Source organism: Schistocerca serialis, chromosome 11, assembly GCF_023864345.2.
Source record: "Schistocerca serialis cubense isolate TAMUIC-IGC-003099 chromosome 11, iqSchSeri2.2, whole genome shotgun sequence".
NCBI lineage: Eukaryota > Metazoa > Arthropoda > Insecta > Orthoptera > Acrididae > Schistocerca > Schistocerca serialis.
This window is the reverse complement of record NC_064648.1, coordinates 203,151,056-203,171,749: the sequence shown is the minus strand read 5'-3', so window position 1 is coordinate 203,171,749 and position 20,694 is coordinate 203,151,056. Positions and strand designations below refer to the sequence as shown.

Here is a 20,694-nt window from a genome sequence, read left to right as displayed (position 1 = left end):
AAGGAGTGGCGAGCTCTTCTCAACAGCACGTTGCAAGGCATTCCAGATATGCTCAATAATGTTCATGTATGGGGAGTTTGGTCGCCAGCGGAAGTGTTCAAACACAGAAGAGTGTTCCTCGAGCCACTCTGTAGCAATTGTGGACATGTGGGTGTCGCATTGTCCTGCTGGAATTTCGCTAGTCCGTCAGAATGCACAATGGACATTAATGGATGCTGGTGATCAGACAGGATGATTACATACATGTCACCTGTCAGAGTCGTACCTAGACATATCAGGGGTCAGATATCACTCCAAGTGCACACACCCACACGACTAGAGAGCCTCCACCATCTTGAAGAGTCCGCTGCTGACATGCAGGGTACACAGATTGATGAGGTTGTCTCCATACCTGCACACATCCATTGGCTCGATACAGTTTGAAACGAGACTCGTCCGACCACGCAACATGTTTCCAGTCATCAACAGTAGAATGTTAAGGTTGGCAGGCCCAGGCGAGGTATAAAGCTTTGTTTCGTGCAGTCATCGAGGGTACACGTGTGGGCTTTTGGCTCCAGAAGCCCACATCGATAATGTTTCGTTGAATGGTTCACACGCAGACACTTCTTCATGGCCCAGCATTGAAATCTGTAGCAATTTACTAAAGGGTTGGACTTCCGTCACGTTGAATGATCTCATGAGTTGTCATTGGTTCTGTTCTTGCAGGATGTTCTTCCAGCCGCAGTGTTGTCAGAGATTTGGTGTTTATACCGGATTTCTGATACTTGTGGTACACTCGCGAGATAGTCGTACCGGAAAATCCCCACTTCTTTGCTACCTCGGATATGCTGTGTCCCATGGCTCGTGCGCCGACTATAGCACCACGTTCAAACTCAGTTGGTAAATGGTCTAACAATTGCGGCCGACTCTTGTTCTCTTAGGCAGGCGTTGCCGACCACACCATTGTATTCTGCCTGTTTATATCTCTGTATTTGGATATGCGTGCCTATACCTGCATCTTTCGCTCTTCAATGTACATTGAGATTTGCAGCTGTTCACCTATTTCATTATTTCGAGAGAGAAAGCATATTCTTGCGACCCACATGAAATGTAAAATATTCGCAATAGTTACTTGATGCAAATGTGCATTGGGCTCAAGTAAGTAAACAGAGTGTTCTATGGGGGCAGAAGGATCTTAGTGACACTGTGTGTTTCAGGACAGTCCACAGTGGAACCAGAAACGGAGGCTAAGGAGACCCCAACTGTGGGTCTGAGCGCCTTGCTGGACGCCGGGGAGGGCGCCGTGGTGACCCTGGTGGCCGGCGACACGCGTCTTGCAGCGCACAGGGCCGTCCTGGCTTCCAGGAGCCCTGTGTTCGAAGCCATGTTCCGCCACGAACCGCTGGAGGCCAGCAGTGGTCAGGTCGCAGTCCAGGACGTGGAGGGCCCAGTGCTGCGCCAGCTGCTGGCCTACCTGTATACACTCCAGGCCCCCCGGCTGCCCGGCATGTCTGCACAACTGCTGGCCGCCGCTGATAAGTACGGCGTGTCGGCCTTGAAGGCAGAGTGCGAGCTGCAGCTGGCCGCACAGCTCTCCGTCGAGACAGCGGCGGCTGCGGCTGCTCTCGCGGTCAGGCACTCCTCTGACAGCCTCAAGCAGGCGGCCATTAAATTCATAAGGGCTCACTTGGTGCAGGTGATTTTCACACCGGGCTGGGCTGATGCAGTGCGCTCCCAGCCTCAAGACATGGCTGATGTGTATCGCCTGCTCTTGGAGACGCCAATGGAAACCAGGTAAGCATAGGCCACTCTTCTGTGCTGTCCACTTCCATATGTGTGTGTGTGTGTGTGTAAATTTACCAGCCTACATTGTTTGCCACTGAGTTTCCTTAGATGTGTCTGTCGTGTATCATCAACGGCCATCTATTTTGTGTCCCATTAGGCTAGTGTTAACTAGTTCATGCAAGTAGCCTTGTTGTCTCTGATGCTGCTGACAGTGAGGTACCTATAAATGGCGACATGCTGTAAATTGGGAACATAAAGATGAGAAGCATGTCCGTCACGTATTATTTGCAATGGGAACTCTTTACGATGCTGCACTAAGGTTCAAGAAGGCCAGAAACGTATTATAATTTCCCGACTATCGCGTTACTGTGCTGTGAATACTCACCTGTAGAAAAGTTAGTTGTAACAAAGCAGACAGATGAAGTAATCGCTATTCCCACATCAGTACTACAGCTTCATTTTCACTTTCTAGATACACGTGTGCAATATGTCTGCAAATTCCATAGCATCGTTAGTTTATTCCTCCAAGCAATACGTGGACGTTAGGAATAACTTTTCAGAAGTAAATTAGGCTCCAAGAAGATGTGTGTTGTTCTCAGTTGGAGCATGTGTGGAATACATCTATTATAGCAGGTGACGTGAGCACATGTGCACCAGGTTGCAGCTGCTTGCTCCTCGCAGATCCTGTGAACACCCCACAAGGCAAAAAAAAAAAAAAAAAACTAGCCCTCACAACAACAAGGCAGCTTCAGTCAGCTGCACATGACGCAGGGCCTTTCATCCCCAAAATATGTACTGTACTTTGGAACACTCCAGTCTACAGCATGCACAGGAGAGAACATTACCAGTCAAGACGCTGTACTTGCTTCTTGGAGGAGCAGGTCAAATCTCTGCCCACCCATCTTGCCTGAAAATCTCTACAGTGTTATTCATTTCTGTCCAGTCTACTCTGCAGTGGTTCCATCTACTGAGACCTTCGCTATCCCACCTACTGCTGTTACTAATTCATCTCTAACAACGACAATACTGATGGGATGGGGGCCTATCGATACAACTGTCCTTTGTTGCATACTCTATCACAATACAAGTATTTCCTACAAGTGTAGTGCCTAATAATTCCCACATATCTCCTTTGTCTTTCTTATATGCTTAAATATTTATGCAGTATTGGATACACTGGAATTCCTGCCTGATCTACTTCTCATTTATTTCTATCTCTCTCTCTCTCTCTTTCTTTCTATATATATAAAGATTTTTAAAAAAAGTTGTAATTCCAATTTGTTTGTTCAGAGGAAGAAATCCAACGATACCACACAAAACCTGTCACCCCACCCCATGTGTGGATGGTGGAAAGCAACTTAGAAAGCTTCAGTGGGAACCCTCGCTTTTTATTTTTACGATTCAACAGCTAAATCTACAAACATTTTGTCTGAAGCATTTTCTTCCTTCGGCCAAAGATGGAACTGTGATCCCCACCTCCATGCTGTGAGATTACAGGAGGCAATATTTCATAACTTCTAATTGGGAACCCAATTCGCATCATTGTATTCCTTCAACTTATAGAAAAGCGGGTTACTCGACATGACACTGTGGTCATATAGCGAACTATGACATATCATAACAGGCAGTGTCTGTGACCAGATCTTAAATATCATTTGGACATCGAACAGATATTGGCTCTAAGCATTACAACACTTACACAGTGTTTATTGCCCTCACACCTACGTATCATTTGGTGCACGCTGGTGCAAGTGGACGACGAATGTTCGATGATTTATGGAGCATGTAGGAGTCTGCTGTTGCCTTCTATGCCCGTTTAGATACCTCTCACATGTGCCTCTTTCTGTACAAACTGTTGCTTGGTATGGTAATATACCAGTATGGGGAACTCGGCAAAAGTGGTGGATACGGTGATTAGATCAGTGGTAAGTTATGCATCTTACTGGAGCTACTACCATTGTTGGCAATGTGTTGACCACTGTTATTTGTGTGCTGTCAATTTCCCATCAGTACTGTCTGCAGGAAACTGCCCTCTGGCCCCCATGTGAAGACACTCTCCTGAGCAGTATCTCTTTGTGCAGCGCACCAGCTGTTGGAGACAGTGACAGCGGGGTCACTCCCACCCCCACCACTCAGCCACACAGCGACCACGGCGGGACCCCTGCCACAGCCGCACCACCCACCACTCAACGCCCAGCTGCTCCACCTGATGGCAATGCCCTCTCTCTTCTGCGGTGAGTTCTGTCACTACAGACGCACATCTTCCACATCCACAGTGTTGCTTATGGTGGCACTAACCAAATGCTGTGGAAAAAAATTGAATTTAGCAGTATTGCATTTTTATGTTTTAAATGAAGCAGAGCTTGTGACTGTTAACAGCAAACTTATTGTTTCAGTTGATTTCTACAACCCTCATAGCATACATGTACTGAATTGCACTAAGTTTCGAGAGTGGATGTCATTCCATTGATGCTCCACATACTTTTCTCGATTCACCGTGTATGCAGACTGCCCCTAAACATTTTACAATTGAGTGAATGTTTTCTGTGTTCAATTTTAAAAGAATATTATCTCCTTATTTGTTTTATATTATGCAACATTTGTAAAACAATTGGGCTTTAAAGAGACATTGATAATCTGCTACCTACACACCTCACCGTGGGTTACTAAAGTACCAATGGAAGCTACGGTATTACTTACCAGTAGCCAAAGAGGTCTTGATCCAGAACACATTGAGGAACAATGTGTTGACACATGTGGAAGCTCATTAAAATTAATTGTCAGGATTTAAATCTCTTAGTGCACAGTGGTACAGCTTTGTATAATGTGATACATAACTGGAGTATATAGTTTTTTGAAAGGCAAGTAACACATGGCGAGGCAGAAATGACGCCTTGTCTGGTGCCAGTCAGCTGTGTGCAAGTCAAGTGACATGCTTTCAGTAGCGCCTGTGGTGCAAGGACATAGATGTCCCTTTACTTTTGTGTCACGTCATCCACTTCTCCTAGCAGTGTCAACCACACAGACGTACTTGTCTGTGTCAACCACACAGACGTACATGTCTTCATCCTATATCTACAGCGTGATGCGATGCACAGTACATTCAACTTTTAACACAGTTAGCATTCTTGTCCCAGAGCAGATCTGGCCCCAGCGCCCATGATTTCTCACACTACATGGGCTATGCTGACCATTTTCTAGGCCATCATTATTATCAGAAAGTGAAACGACTCATACTGACGACTTGTCACAACATAATATCTCTGGTTTAATTCAACATTTCCTGTTCTATTTTCCCATATCTTCTTATTCTGGATTCATTTTGGTGTCTTTCTAGTAGACAACAGCTTCGAATGACACAGAGAGCTATCTAGCATCCATACTTACCACTGTGCCTCCAACAGCATGGTCCCTAACACCTGAACTACATTTAATGGCTATTGCCATTAGCTTGGGCGTAGCCCCCTATTAGGAGCTAACATACATCCACAAGCGACAACATAAGCAAGCCCCTACAAATTAGGAACACTGACTAGATATGCCAGCTGCTATTAAAGCAGGCTAGAGCAGGGAAGCTGACAAGCTCACACATTGACGCGCAAACAAACCGCCAACTCTACCCTACACTCTGAATACGATATATAACCTATTGGATACCAAACGATGATGAACCTAACTGTTACAGATATGCTGACGCTCACCGAGAAGCCAACACTGGCACCCCACTGCAGACGCCGAGTAACACCACTGCACAACGTCAAAGGTATGCACCTGTATGATACCCATTACTAACAAAGTCTACCCTTGCGTGAGCTATACAGTCAGCAACAAAACGGCTACTGCTCTTACAACCCACCCCAACTATCACAGTGGTGTTTCGCCTTGGCTCTTGCCTAGGGACCTTTTCCCCACTTCCCCTCAAACCGCTACTCTTCTTTCAACTTTAGACCCAATCCCTCTCCAGAGTCCGCAGCTCGTGGTCTCGCGGTAGTGTTCTCTTTTCCCTACCATGGGGTCCCGGGTTCGATTGCCAGAGGGGTCATGGATTTTCACCTGCCTCGAGATGACTGGGTGTTGTTGTGTCGTCTTCATAATCATCATTCATCCCCATTACCGTCAGAGGAGGGCAATGGCAAACTACCTCCGCTAGGACCTTGCCTGGTACAGTGGTGTGGGTCTCCTGCATCGTCCCCCACGCTCTGTCAAGGAGAATGCGACTTCATCATCATCATCGCCATCTCTCTAGATGAGGGCGTTAATCATAACAGACATACACAGACATCGCAGTACCCACATTCTGCGAGACATCACTTAGTGAAAAGTGACCAATATGCAGAGATGGCAGTAGTCCTTTCGTGTTGGGCATCATGTCAGTGTGGGTGAGGAAGGGCTTCAATCTATTTCTGATTTAAATTTCTGTACGGTTGTTATCGATATGTATTCAGAGTCATGCCCAATATTTGTCACACCACTCCAGCATAACTCTTTACTCCTGTATATAATTTTGAGTCGTGCTTTTTATTTTTTTTTTTTTTTACGAAGTATTGATCAGTGTGCTAAGCTCCTAGTATTGGGTTTTCATGAAGAGCAGTGATAAATTAGGTCAATGGTAATTCATTCATCTTAGAGGACCTATTACTGTCGTTGTTACTGTGTGTTATATGATTTGTGTATGGCCGATCCATCAGAAGTAGTAATCTGCTGTCTGACCTCCACATGAAAACACTTTGCCACGCCAGTCTCTCTGTGGGGGCACGCAAGCCACTGGAGACAGTGGGGAATCCCCAGCCACTCCCCTTCACCACGACCACAGCGACTATTTCTGGACTCTTGCCTCAGCTGCACTGTCCACGGCTCCCCGCCTCTCTCCCACACCTTGTAACGCCACCATGTCTGTCCTGCAGTAAGTTCTCTGCGCACATTTTCTACATTCACATAACAACTTACGGGGGCATTCAGCAAGTGTTATGGACCAAAAATGGAATATCACTTTAATGGATTTTTCAATAAAGCTGAGATTAAGACTGTTGACAGCAAACTTGCTCACAGATGGAATCTTTCACTTTGAGACAGAGTGTACAATCAAATGAAACTTCCTGGCACATGTAAATGGTGCCTGGACCAGGAATCGCACCAGGGACCTTAGCCTTTTGGAGGCAACTGCTCTACCAACTGATGATCCCCCGCATAATACTTCCACTAGCACATCTCATAAATTCCAAATCACACAGAAGTTTTCCTGCGATGGTTGGTAGAATCGTTCTCCTGGTAGAAAGGTTATTGTGGAGAAGTGGCTTAGCCACAGCCTGTGAGTGTGTTTCCTTTCTTAGCCAAGCGGTCTAGGGCGCTGCAGTCATGGACTGTGCGGTTGGTCCCAGTGGAGGTTCGAGTCCTCCCTCGGGCATATATGTGTGTGTGTGTGTGTGTGTGTGTGTGTGTGTGTGTGTGTGTGTGTGTGTGTGTGTGTGATTTTAGGATAATTCAGGTTGAGTAGTACATAAGCTTAGGGACTGATGACCTTAGCAGTTAAGTCCCATAAGATTTCACACACATTTGAACATTTTTTTTCCTTTTTTCTGGCAATGCTGGTTCTGCAAATTTCGCAGCAGAACTTTTGAGAAGTTTGGAAAGTAGGGCATTAAAGGATGTAAAGCTATGAGGGCGGGTCCAAAGTCGCGTTCGGGTAGAGCACATGCGCTGTTGGTAGAGCACATGAATGGGAAGGCTATAGTCCCAGTTTACAGTTCCAATTGTAATCTTACCCTCCCACATTAAATTTTCCAGTCTCTTCATTAGTTTAAAAAGCTTAGAGAGGCGTAAGATATAAAAAAAAAACCTTTTACTTCATTTTCTCGTTGTTGGCTGCAGTCACGCCTAGGAGATTAATCTTGAGGCTGTAAGTCCTTTAACTCAGTGGGTTCCTGTTGATCTGATAACTGATGAAGTAATTTCTCTTTCTGTGACATTTTTCTTTGCTTTTCGCATTCTTTTATGTCACACCGTCTTTACAATTTCCACTTCCATAAAAACAATAATTACGGTGTTAATGCCAAAATTAAAACATGTCTGATTCCATCAGAGGCATGCCCACTATTCCTAACATTCTGTAGTACTAACTATAATCCAAAGAGTTTACAAAGTAAAAGAGAATACAAACTTTCTTGACAAAAGAAGAAGCTTGATCAAGTTATATCATTTTTTTTGTAAGTGAGTCCAGAGACCAATTTAATAATTAGAATTAGATTGTGCAATTAATAATATGAATTTTAAGTGTGCCAGATGTTTCGTAATTTCAAATATTTCTAAAAGAAGAGTAATTTTAACTGAACATATATATCGATTGTAATAAATTAATTTCTTTTTTATACATTTTAGCCTGAAATGTAATGGATCATAGACAAAATAAAATGAAATTCATTTACTTAAACAGCTGAGATAATGTTCACCTATACAAGAATCGAAAGTATACTTGGTATCGACTATTTCTATTAAAAAAGGGTAATGTTGAGGAGGATGTCCCATTGCACGATCCGGAACAGTTTTAATCCACCCCAGCAAACTTTTTGTTTCAGTCGACCTCTACCTCCTTTACATTAGCGAGTTCATTTTGGCGGCTGAATGTCATACCTTCAATTCTACACTTATCATTCTCGACTCACCACATGTCCATACTGCCTTTAAACATTTCATAGCTGGTCAATTCTTTTGTGATGTTTACATTTAGAAGAATAATATCACCTCTGTTCTTTTAGATTATGCAGAATTTCAAAACCGATCTTGCTTTCAAGAGACAGTGACCATCTGCTGCCTACACACTTTTCCGTGGGGCACTAAGACAGCAATATAAAAAAAATTGTTACAGCCAGCACCTCTTTTACTTGACAATGGTGGCGGAAGTAGTCATGGTGGGGAACTCATGGAAATTTAAAAATTTGACACATCCAGAACCCGATTAAAATTAATTGTTGGTTCTTATATATTTACTTATTTTCTACTATAGGATACATAAAATTGTTCTCAGTTGTCTTGGAAATCAAGTAATGAGCAGTGGAATGGAAATGTCTTGGTTGGCGTCTTTCAAGAAGCTCTCACAGCACACGGACATAGATACCCTTGCTTTCTGTGTCACGCCATCTGCTTCCCCTACTGGCAAAAACCACACAACAGCCACTCTGTTTGTCCCGTGTCGAAAGCGCAGCAGCATGTCCAGGGCCCGTGATGTTTGAAATTGTCACCATGCTGGTCCCAGAACAGTACAGGCAGTTGGCGCTTGTGTATTCTAATGGCACATATGTTTCAATTGGCGCGAGTCCCTGTGGATGTCGAGGCACACTCCTGTCGGTTACGGTTTTTAGTGTCACAAATAGCCCCAGCAGCCAATGGCCTTGCTGCAGTGGCAACACCAGTTCTCAACAGATCACCGAAATTAAGCGCTGTCGGGCTGGGCTAGACTTGTATGGGTGACCATCCGGTCTGCCGAGTGCTATTGGCAAGTGGGGTACACTCAGCCCTTGTGAGGCAAACTGAGGAGCTACTTGATTGAGTAGCGGCTCTGGTCTTGGAAACCGTCATACGATCAGCAGAGTGGTGTGCTGACCACATGCCACTCCATATCCCCATCCTGTGACGCCAATGGGCTGAGGATGACACGGCGGCGGGTCGGAACCGTTGGGTCTTCATGGCCTGTTTGGGAGGGGTTTAGTTTAGTTTTTGATAGCCCCAGGAAGTAACATCACACATGTTAACGCCTTCTTACATCATATCACTGGTTTCATTTATCGTTTTTAATTGTATTTTCCATATTTTTGTATGTTCGATTTATTTTCATGCCTTCTTTCTGCAGACAGCTGGAATGGAATAACTCAAAGAGCTCTTTAGCCTCCCCATTTACTGTTCTCTATATCCTACAGACCAGTGGCTGATGCCCAGGCACGATAATTGAACTATATGTAGTACATAAAGTGTTGTTGCCTTTGAAATTTATGAGTGATTGTTGTTATGTATTCTAAATCTGCCTACCAGTCATTGTCACATCAGTCCAGCATAACTGTCGACTCTTGTATGTACCTTTCATCTCTGCTTTATTTCGGTGCACGCGGTCGATTCAGATGCCAGGCTATTGCTGTGGGGAACTCTGGAGAAGCATAGTGTAAACTGATTAGAGCAATGGTAAGTCATGTATCTTAGCTGAACCACTGTTTTTGTCGGCAATGTGTATCCCATTATTTGTGTGTGTGTGTGTGTGTGTGTGTGTGTGTGTGTGCACAATTCCTCAGCACTACTGTCTGTGGTAAGCTGTCCTCCAGCCTCCAGGTGAAATACTATCCTAACCATTGCCTCTCTGTGCAGACCGACAGCAACTGCAGACGGCAGGACCACCCCCGCTACTGAGCTGCACAGCAACCGTGGCTGGACTTCGGTCACAGCTGCACCACCCACGACTCTGCACTCCACACTCTGGCCTGATGGCAGCACCGCCTCTACTCTGCAGTGAGTTCCATCACTACATGTGCTCTTTTTCCACATCCATAGTACAGCTTACAGCGGCATAAGTTAGAAAAGCAAATATCGTTTTATTGTACACACATCAAAAAAAGTTTTGCATCGGCTCGGTTCCGAGATTTCCAGAATCTGTGCAGTCAATTAGAATATAGATCAACATAGGCACCATTTCCGCCCTTTTTATTGCTCATGAAAACCACACATTGCATGTTATACCACCATACAGCGAGACCTTCAGAGATGGTGGTCCAGACTGCTGTACACACCAATACCTCTAATACCCAGTAGCACGTCCTCTTGCATTGATGCATGCCTGTATTCGACTTGACATACTATCCAAAAGTTCATCAACGCACTGATCATCAACATTGTCTGTCTCCTCACCAGCGATTCGGCGTAGATCCATCAGAGTGGTTAGTGGGTCACGTCGTCCATAAATAGTCCTTTTCAGTATATCCCAGGTATGCTCGATTGGGTTCACATCTCGAGAACATGCTGGCCCCTCTAGTTGAGTGATGTCATTATCCTGAAGGAAGCCATTCACAGGATGTGCAAGATGGCGGCGCGAGTTGTCGTCCACAAAGACGAATGCCTCGCCAATACACTGTCAATGTGGTTGCACTATTGATGAAAGGATGACATTCATGTATCGTACAGCCACTACGGGGCCATCCATGAGCACCAGCTGCATACGTCGGCCCCACATAATGCCACCCCAAAACAGAAGGGAACCTCCGCCTTGCTTCACTCGCTGGACAGTGTGTCTAACACGTTCAGCCTGACCGGGTTGCCTCCAAACACTTCTCTGACAGTTGTTTGGTTGAAGGCATATGTAGCACTCATCGTTGAAGAGAACATAATGCCAATCCTGAGCAGTCCATTCGGCACGTTGTTGGGCTCATCTGTACCTCGCTGCATTGTGTCATGGTTGCAAGGATGGACCTCGCCATGGAGCTTATGTGCACAGTTTGAGTCGTAACAAGATGTTCTGTAGCTGCACGAAAAACATTATTCAACATGGTGGCGTTATTGTCAGGGTTCTTCCGAGCCATAATCCGTAAGTAGCGGTCATCCACTGCAGTAGTAGCCCTTGGCCACCCTGAGTGAGGCATATCATCGACACTTCATGTCTCTCTGTATCTCCTCCATTTTCAAACAACATCGTTTCGGTTCTCTCTGAGATACCTGGACACTTCCATTCTTGAGAGCCCTTCCTGGCACAAAGTAATAATAGAGACGCGATCGAACCGCGCTATTGTTTTTCTAGGTGTGGTTGAACTACAGACAACACAAGCCATGTACCTCCTTCCTGGTGGGATGACTGGAATTGAAGGGCTGTCGTACCCCCTCCATCTAATAGGCGCTGCTCATGCATTGTTGTGTACATCTTTGGGCAGGTTTAGTGACATCTCTGAACAGTCAAAGGGACTGTGCCTGTGATACAATATCCACAGTCAACGTCTATCTTCAGGAGTTCTGGGCACTGGGATGGTGCAAAACTTTTTTTTGTGTGTGTATTTGGTAATATCCTCATAACGTACCTTGTTATTCACCAGCAGAGCTCCCCTTGTCTGCATCTGAATCTCACACTTATTCGTACACCCACTAGCTTGCTCCTGCCTAACTATAAACCTGTAGCTGCAGTTAGAGCTTCAGCCTCATGTACTTATCTCTACGCTGCACTGCAAGACAATAATGGCTGTGGTTGCAACAGGAAATGTCGAGATGTACTACTCAAGATGACGAGAACGATGAGAGCATACACCACACTTCGAAGATGCCTGCAGAGTGTGACTATAGTGATGTGCACAGCCATTATCCTCTGTAGATCTGACACGTGCTTCCAAGTTCCGTGGAGCCGAATATCTTGAACATCAGTCAATGTCAGTTGTTAATGTTAGAACTCTAACCAAAGATGTACTGTCTTTGACAAAGTACGAAAGGAGAACACTTAAGTTACACCTCTGAGGTAAAATATTTAACTAACACATCTCACTCGCTCCACCAAAATCGTCCAGAGTTCCATTTAAGTACCATGCTACTTAATTGTGTGTTTTAAGTAAATCTAAGTTCATGAATCTCTTGTCGAGCCTTGTTCAATAGTCTGGGTTTTCTAAGATTGGCCTCTCAATATACAAACACTTTGCTGTCGTTTCTTGTTGACAATATCACCTTATTCCCAAGAATTAGCAGTTTGCACTCAGTTAATACAAGGCAAAATCCAATCTCCATTTGGGTCGCAGTTCCTTAAGTCTTTTGTAGAAAGATGTATAGTATACTGCTGCATCCATTTTCAGTGAGCTACCACAAGAATTCAAAAATCTTAGTAATAATCCACAAGCTTTCAAATCTAAACTGAAGTTTTTTCTCATGCGTCACTCCTTCTATTCTGTCGATAAGTCCTTGAAAAATTAAGCTGATCCCTGTGTTATGTTGTTGATTGCATTTACATGAACTTATGACTTGTCTTTTTTTGGGTTCATAAACACTTTATTTTGTCTGCTATCACTTTTATGTTGTACTTTCATGTACTGACACGTTCCTTGACCTTTGAGACTGGCTCCTTAATTTGGTACTACGAACCTAGATGTGTAAAATAAAAAAATTAAAGAAGTTTCTCCTGGTCACAGTGTTAAACAGAATACACTCACTCCTTTGGATTAAACACTGACCTAAGACACTTTCCTGCATTTACTTTAATTATGAAACTTGAGAGATTAGCTCAGTCAAAGTTCGATCAAATCACTGCACTATTTGGAACCAGTCCAAACAGAAATTAGTTCTCACTTCACTATTCAGTTCAAAACACACAACTGGAGGACACTTTTCAATGAATTACTTTAGTTTAAAATTTAAGTTGTGAGCACAACACATACTGAAAACTCTTTATCTTTTTGAAGTTGGTAGAAATTCCATTATACACACTGCATCAATTCAGAGTAAACACTACTTGACAATTAACACTATCTTAAGGGTTTTTCCCATTCAGTTGTTGCCAGTTTGAGATCGTCAGGTTAGTGCACCCATTGTCTGATTTTATGTATTCAGTAGCAAGTGAAAGTTTATCTATAGTCAGAGTCTACTTTCAGAACAGTCAGAGCTTGGATTTATCATTGTCATTTTCTGTGAACTACACGATTTTGAAATTTTTAGAGTGTGTCGAGACGAAGTTCGATTTGTGTACCAGACTTCTTTGACACTGACTGTGATTTCATTAGCATGAGAAAAATTACCAGCAGTCACTACTGTACAACTTCAGAATCATGTCAGCTTCCATTTCTTACTGTGTTAAACTTCCATTCTTGCCAATTAACACGAATGGAAAATATCTAATTTCTGTTGAAAGAATGGTCGATCTGATTACAACACATATCCAGTGTTTCGAGATACGATTTAATCACTACTGAAACTTCTGGGCACCTCACTGCCACTCATAAATATACTGTAAAACTTAGTAAACCAATCCTTTCGATCATTAGAGGTTAATTCGATGTGTTTAGCTCACAACTATGAGTCTTCATTACACAACATACTCTAAGTAATCAAAAGTACATGAACACCTCCAAAAACATACGTTTTTCACAGTATGTGGATTGTGCTGAGACTTACTGCCAGGTACTCCCTATCCGCGACCTCAGCAGTCATTAGACATCGTGAGAGAGCAGAATGGGGCGCTGTGCGGAACTTCGAACGTGGTCAGGTGATTGGGCGTCACTTGCGTCATACGTCTGTATGCGAGATTTCCACACTCCTAAACATCCGTAGGTCCACTGTTTCCGATGTGATAGTGAAGTGGAAACGGCAAGGGACACGGACAGCACAAAAGTGTATAGGCTGACTTCTTCTGTTGACTGACAGAGAACGCCGACAGTTGAAGAGGATCTTAAAGTGTCATAGGCAGACATCTATCCAGACCATCACACAAGAATTTCGAACTGCATCAGGATCCACCAAGTACTATGACAGTTAGGCGGGAGGTGAGAAAACTTGGATTTCATGGTCGAGCGGCTGCTCATAAACCACAAATCACACTGGCAATCCCAAACGACGCCTCGCTTAGTGTAAGGAGCGTAAAAACTGGATGATTGATCAGTGGAAAAACTTGTGTGGACTGACAAATCACGGTACACAATGTGGTGATCCGATGGCAGGGTGTGAGTATGGCGAATGCCCGGTGAACATCATCTGCCAGCGTGTGTAGTGCCAACAGTAAAATTCGGAGGTGGTGGTGTTACGGTGTGGTCGTGTTTTTCATCGAGGGGGCTTGCACCCTTTGTTTTGCGTGGCACTATCCCACCACAGGCCTACATTGATGTTTTACGCAAATTCTTGATTCCCTCTGTTGAGGAGCAATTTGGGGATGGAAATTGCATCTGTCAACACGATCGAGCACCTGTTCATAATGCACGGCCTGTGGCGGAGTGGTTACACACAATAACATCCCTATAGTGGAATGGCCTGCACAGTCCTGACCTGAATCCTTCAGAACACCTTTGGGATGTTTTCGAACCTCTCCTCAGTGGAGCACTCCGTGAAGAATGGGCTGTCATTCCCCAAGAAACCTTGCAGCACTGGATTGAACGTATGCCTGCTAGAGTGGAAGCTGTCATCAAGGCTAAGGGTGGGCCATCACCAGATTACCGATGGAGGGTGCCTCGAACTTGTAAGTCATTTTCAGACTTGTGTCCGGATGCTATTGATCACATAGTGTACATGACGAATAAGGAGCGACGTGGAGGACTTTCGTTCGCGACGAAGAAAATGACTAAATGCAGTTCGTAGAAATTCTACAGCCCACAGCTTTTTGATATTACAGTATGTTCCTGCGCATTAAACGACTCGACGGAAATGCACAACTACATCTGCCGCCATCTTCTAGTGCGACTTTTACTTTTAAAAGTATACAATCTATAATTTCTTATACGTTAAACACCACTTGTAATCCAAGTCAAGATATGAAGAGATCATGTTTATCCGCTACGTGTCCAGTTTCTCGTGGAGAAAAATATTTGCCGCGCGGTTTGAGGCGCTAAGTCATGGAATGCATGGCGTCTCCCTCCAGAAGTTCGGCGAGTCCTCCCTCGGGCATGGAAGTATATATTGTTCTTGGCATAAGTTAGCTTAAGTTGTGTGTCAGTCTAGGGACAGATGATATCAGCAGTTTGGTCCCTTAGGAATTCACAAAAATTTGAATATTTGAAAAATACTTACAATGGGCACCTATTTCTTGACAACAGCCGAATAGCACTCACTCAGGAACTCGTGGAAGCTGAACTACTTGAGACAAATGGCAGCTCATTAAAATTAAGGTGTTACATATTTACTTCATTACACAAAAGTCATTTGTAATATTGTAGGATATACACTGTGTGATCAAAAGTAATCGGACACATGGCTGAAAATGACTTACAAGTTCGTGGCGCCCTCCATCGGTAATGCTGGAATTCAGTACGGTGTTGGCCTACCTTTAGACTTGATGACAGCTTCAATCAGGTGCTGGAAAGTTTCTTGGGGAATGAAAACCCATTCTTCACGGAGTGCTGCACTGAGGAGAGGAATCGATGTCAGTCAGTGAGCAATGGCACGAAGTAGGCGTTCCAAAACATCCCAAAGGTGTTCAATAGGATTCAGGTCAGGACTCTGAGCAGGCCAGTCCATTACAATGATGTTATTGTCGTGTAACCACTTCGCCACGGGCTATGCACTATGAACAATTGCTCGATCATGTTGAAAGATGCTATCGCCATTCCCAAATTGCTCTTCAAGAGTGGGAAGCAAGAAGGTGCTTAAAATATCAATGTAGGCCTGTGCTGTGATAGTCCCACGCAAAACAATAAGGGGAGAAAGACTCCTCCATGAAAAACACGACCACACCAACACAACCGCCTCCGAATTTTACTGTTGGCACTACACACGCTTGCAGATGACGTTCACCCGGCATTAGCCATACCCACATCCTTCCATCGGATCACCACATCGTGTACCGTGATTCTTCACTCCACACAACGTATTTCCACTGTTCTATCGCCCAGTGTTTACGCTCCTTACACCAAGCGAGGCGTCGTTTGGCATTTACTGGCGTGATGTGTGGCTTATGAGCAGATGCTCGACCATGAAATCCAAGTTCTCTCACCTCCCACCTAACTGTCATAGTACTTGCAGTGGATCCTGATGCAGTTTGGAATTTCTGTGTGATGGTCTGGATAGATGTCTGCCTATTACACATTACAACGCTCTTCAACAGTCGGCAGTCTCTATCAGTCAAAAGACGAGGTCGGCCTGTACGCTTTTGTGGTGTATGTATCTCTTCACGTTTCCACTTCACTACCACATGGGAAACAGTGGACCTACGGATGCTTAGGAGCGTGGAAATCTCGCGTACAAATGTATGATACAAGTGACATCCAATCACCTGACCACGTCGAAGTCCGTGAGTTCCGCTGAGCACCCCATTCTGTTCTCTCACGATGTCTAATGACTGCTGAGACCGCTGATATGCAGTACCTAGCAGTAGGTGGCAGCACAATACAGCTAATATGAAAAAAAGTATGTTTTTGCGGGTGTCCGGATACTTTTGATGACATTGTGTATATACTGAGTCTCAGTTTGTTTGTTTGAAAAGCGAGTAGCTAGCGGTGAGATGGAAATGACGTCTTGGCTGACATCAGTCTGGTCGACATAGGCGTGATGGCGCGTTTTCAAGCAGCTTCTGTTGCGCGCAGACAAAGAGGTCACTTCTATTTTTTGTTGTGAGATCCGCCTCGCCCAGCGGCACCATTTACGTAAGCACCAGCCTCTTTGTCGTACAGTCACTGTAGCACGTTATTCCTGGCACATGTGCCGTTTCATGTTTTTCCCATCCAATCCCAAGACAGAATTTGCACCATTACACATGTTTTCTCACGGAATACAGATGTCACTTGCCATTTTTTGGGCCATCAGTAGGGGCAGAAAGTGAGGTCACACATTCTGGCAACCTCTCAAAACATCGAATCAGTGGTACCACACTCAGGTGACGAAAGTCTTGGGATATTTCCTAATACCATGTCAGAGATCTTTTTGCCCAGCGTAGTGTACCAACTCGACGTGGCACCGACTCAACAAGTCGTTAGAAGTCCCCTGCTGAAACACTGGGCCATGCTGCCTGTAGCTGTCCATAATTGCGAAAGTGTTGCCGATTTAGGATATTGTGCACAAAGCGACATCTCGATTATGTACAGTAAATTTTCGATAGGATTCATGTCAGCTGATTGGGTTCACCAAATAAAATGCTCGAACTGTCCAGAATGGTCTTCAAACCAATTATTGTTTGGGACCATTAAATGCTTGAATGGTTACAAATGGTCGCAAGTAGCTGAACATAACTACTGCCAGTCAATTGTAGGTTCAGGTTGGAGCAGACGACCCAGTCCATTCCATGTAGGCAGATCCCACAGCATTTTTGAGCCACCACCAGCTTGCACAGTGTCTTGCAGACAATCCGGATCCATAGTTTCGTGGGGACCGCGCCACACACTAACCCTACCATCAGACCTTACTAACTCTGAACAGGCCACGGTTTTCCAGGTTTCTACACTCCAACCGATACAGTCACGAGCCCACAAGAGACACTCAGGCAATGTCGTGTTGTTATTAAAGACACTCGCGTCAGACATCTGCCACCATAGCCAATTACCGAGAAATTTCATGGCACTCTCCAAACACGTACGTTCCTCGTGCATGCCCCACTATTTGACACAGTATTTCTTGTCCATTATCATTGAGAACTCTATGCAAAGACTATCGCTCTCATTCGTATAGTGAAGCACGTCAGCCACCGCATTGTCCGCGATGAGCGGTAATGTCTGAATTGTGGTATTCTTGGCACACTCTTGACACTGTTGATCTCACAATATTAAATTCCCTAACGGTATCCATAACGGAGTGTCCCATGCATCTAGCTCCGACTACCTCTCCGCGTTCGAAGTCTTAATTCCAGTCGTGCGGTCATAATCACAACAAAACCTTTCAACATGTCCTACCCAAGTACAAGCGACAGCTCTGGAAGTGAACTATCCTTCTGTACGTTGTGTGCGTGATACTGCCGCCGTCCATACCTACACATATCGTTATGCCAAGACTTATCTCAGTGTACATTATTCTTTCCTATGTTTACTTCATATTCCTTTCTAGGTGGAATTTATTTTGTGCTAGGCACCAGATGCTGTATTATTTGATTTCAGTAAGGCATTTGACACCGTCCCACATTGCCATTTAATGAAAAAAATACAAGCTAACGGAGTATCAGAGCAGACCTGTGATTGGATTCAAGACTTTCTTGCAGATAGAACTCAACACGTCACTCTTAACAGAACTAAATCGACAGATGTAAAGCTAATATCCAGAGTGCCACAGGGAAGAGTGATAGGACCGACGCTGTTTACAGTATATGTAAATGATTTAGTAGAAAGTGTCCGATGCTCTTTAAGGCTATTCGCAGATGAAACAGTTGTTTATATCAAAGTAGCAACGCCAGAAGATAGTAAGAAGTTGCAGAACGACCTGTAGAGAATTGATGAATGGTGCAGGTTCTGGCAGTTGACCCTGAACGTAAATATATGTAACATATTGCGCATACATAGGAAGAGAAATCCACTACTGTACAGCTACACTATTGATTACAAACAGCTGGAGACAGCGTCTGCCGTAAAATATCTGCCTGTAACTATCCAGAGCGTCCTTAAGTTGAATGACCATATAGAAAATATAGTGAGAAAATCAGACACCAGACTCAGATTCATCGGAAGAATCTTAGGGAAATGAAACTCATCCACGAAAGAAATGGCTTAAAAGCCGCTTGTTAGCCTGATTCTTGAGTATTTTTCATCTATGTGGAAACCCTATCAAATAGGACTGATAGAAGATCCAACGAAGAGCGGTGCATTTCGTCACGGGGTCGTTTAGCTGGCGAGAGAGCGTTACAGAGATGCTAAACAATCTCCACTGGCAGACGTTACAAGAGAGGCGCCGTGCATCAACGAGAGATTTACTATTGAAATTTCGGGACAGCACTTTTCAGGACGAGCAGACAACATATTACTTCCCTCCCACATACATCTCGCATACTGACCATGAGGAGAAAATTCGAGAAGTTAGAGCCAATACAGAGGCTTACCGACAATCATTCTTCCCATGCACTATTCGCGAGTGGAACAGGATTCGAGAGATCAGAAACTGGTACCGGAAGTATCCTCCGCCACGCACCATTAGGAGGCTTGCGGAGTATGATGTAGATGTTTACACAGAGTAACACAAAGAGATTTTTAGCACCTCCGTGTCTCATCTGTCCTTCTTTCAACCTGACTCCAGACATGTGAGCTACAAACACTGATAATGGCAGTCCCACGCCATGTACGAGATGCGAAAATAAAGTGATGAGACTGATGTGAAAAAAAATGTTGCTTACCGTTTTAATCAAGTTTAGTGTTGTCTCCTTCAAAGTAGTTCCTATATGATTGCACTCACTTTTGCCAACGTTTCTGCCACTGATTGTAACATTTCTTGAACTCATCTTCCGTAATATCCTCCAAGAACCTCGTCACACCTTTTTGGACATCTTGTTTTGTTTGAAAATGGTGTCACTTGACTGCCGTTTTGACTCTTGGAAATAGAAAAAAAGTTCCACAGAGCGATGTCTGGTGAATAAGGTGGCTGTGGTAGTACTGAAATTTGTTTTGAGGCTAAAAATTGCTGTACTGGCAGAGCAGTATGGGATGCCGCATTATCGTGATGCAGAATCCTATTATCAGCAATATTGGCACAGACATGAAGCACTCTTTTATAAAGTCTTTCTAATATTTTTTTGTAGTAATATCGGTTAACTGTTTGTCCAGGAGGCACCCACTCTTAATAAACAATTCCCTTGGAATCAAAGAAGCAGACAAGCATGCATTTAACTTTTGACTTTGACATGCGAGCTTTTTTTGGTCTGGGTGATCCCTTTGAGCACCATTGCCAACTTTAGCGTTTTGTCTCTGGATCGTACTGAAAAAACCAACTTTCATCACCAGTGGTAACACGGCTCAACAATTCTGGATTGATTTCCGTTTGCTCTAACAGATCGGCTGCCACATTTTTCCGTGTTTCTTGCTGTTGTGATGTGAGATTTTTGGGGACCATTTTTGCACAAATCTTTCTCATACCAAGATCTTCAGTTATTATTAGACGAACCGTTTCTCTAGTGATGTTCAGTTCTTCTGCAATCATTTTCACGGACAATCTTCGATTAGATCGTACGAGTTCACACACCCTGGCCAAGTTGACATCCATCCGTGAGGTTACTGGTCGTCCACTGCGGTCTTCATCTACAACATTCGTTCTGCTTTCACCAAACATTTTTTGCCAATGAAAAACTTGAGCTCTTGACATAACCTCCTCTCCAAAAGCCTT

At 44.2% G+C, this 20,694-nt stretch overlaps 1 protein-coding gene across 2 annotated transcripts in view; it reads left to right on the top strand.

Annotated features, from left to right (window-relative positions):
• Positions 1-20,694, top strand: part of LOC126427189 (mucin-17-like) — a 53,632-nt gene that overhangs the window by 14,045 nt on the left and 18,893 nt on the right. The window contains exons 4-7 of one of the 2 annotated variants that reach the window (XM_050089412.1): positions 1,197-1,773; positions 3,846-3,998; positions 5,450-5,527; positions 10,114-10,254. In XM_050089412.1, the coding sequence (XP_049945369.1) occupies positions 1,197-1,773; positions 3,846-3,998; positions 5,450-5,527; positions 10,114-10,254 (949 nt within the window). The remainder of the gene's footprint in view (positions 1-1,196; positions 1,774-3,845; positions 3,999-5,449; positions 5,528-10,113; positions 10,255-20,694) is intronic. The other variant, XM_050089413.1, reaches the window with a different exon arrangement.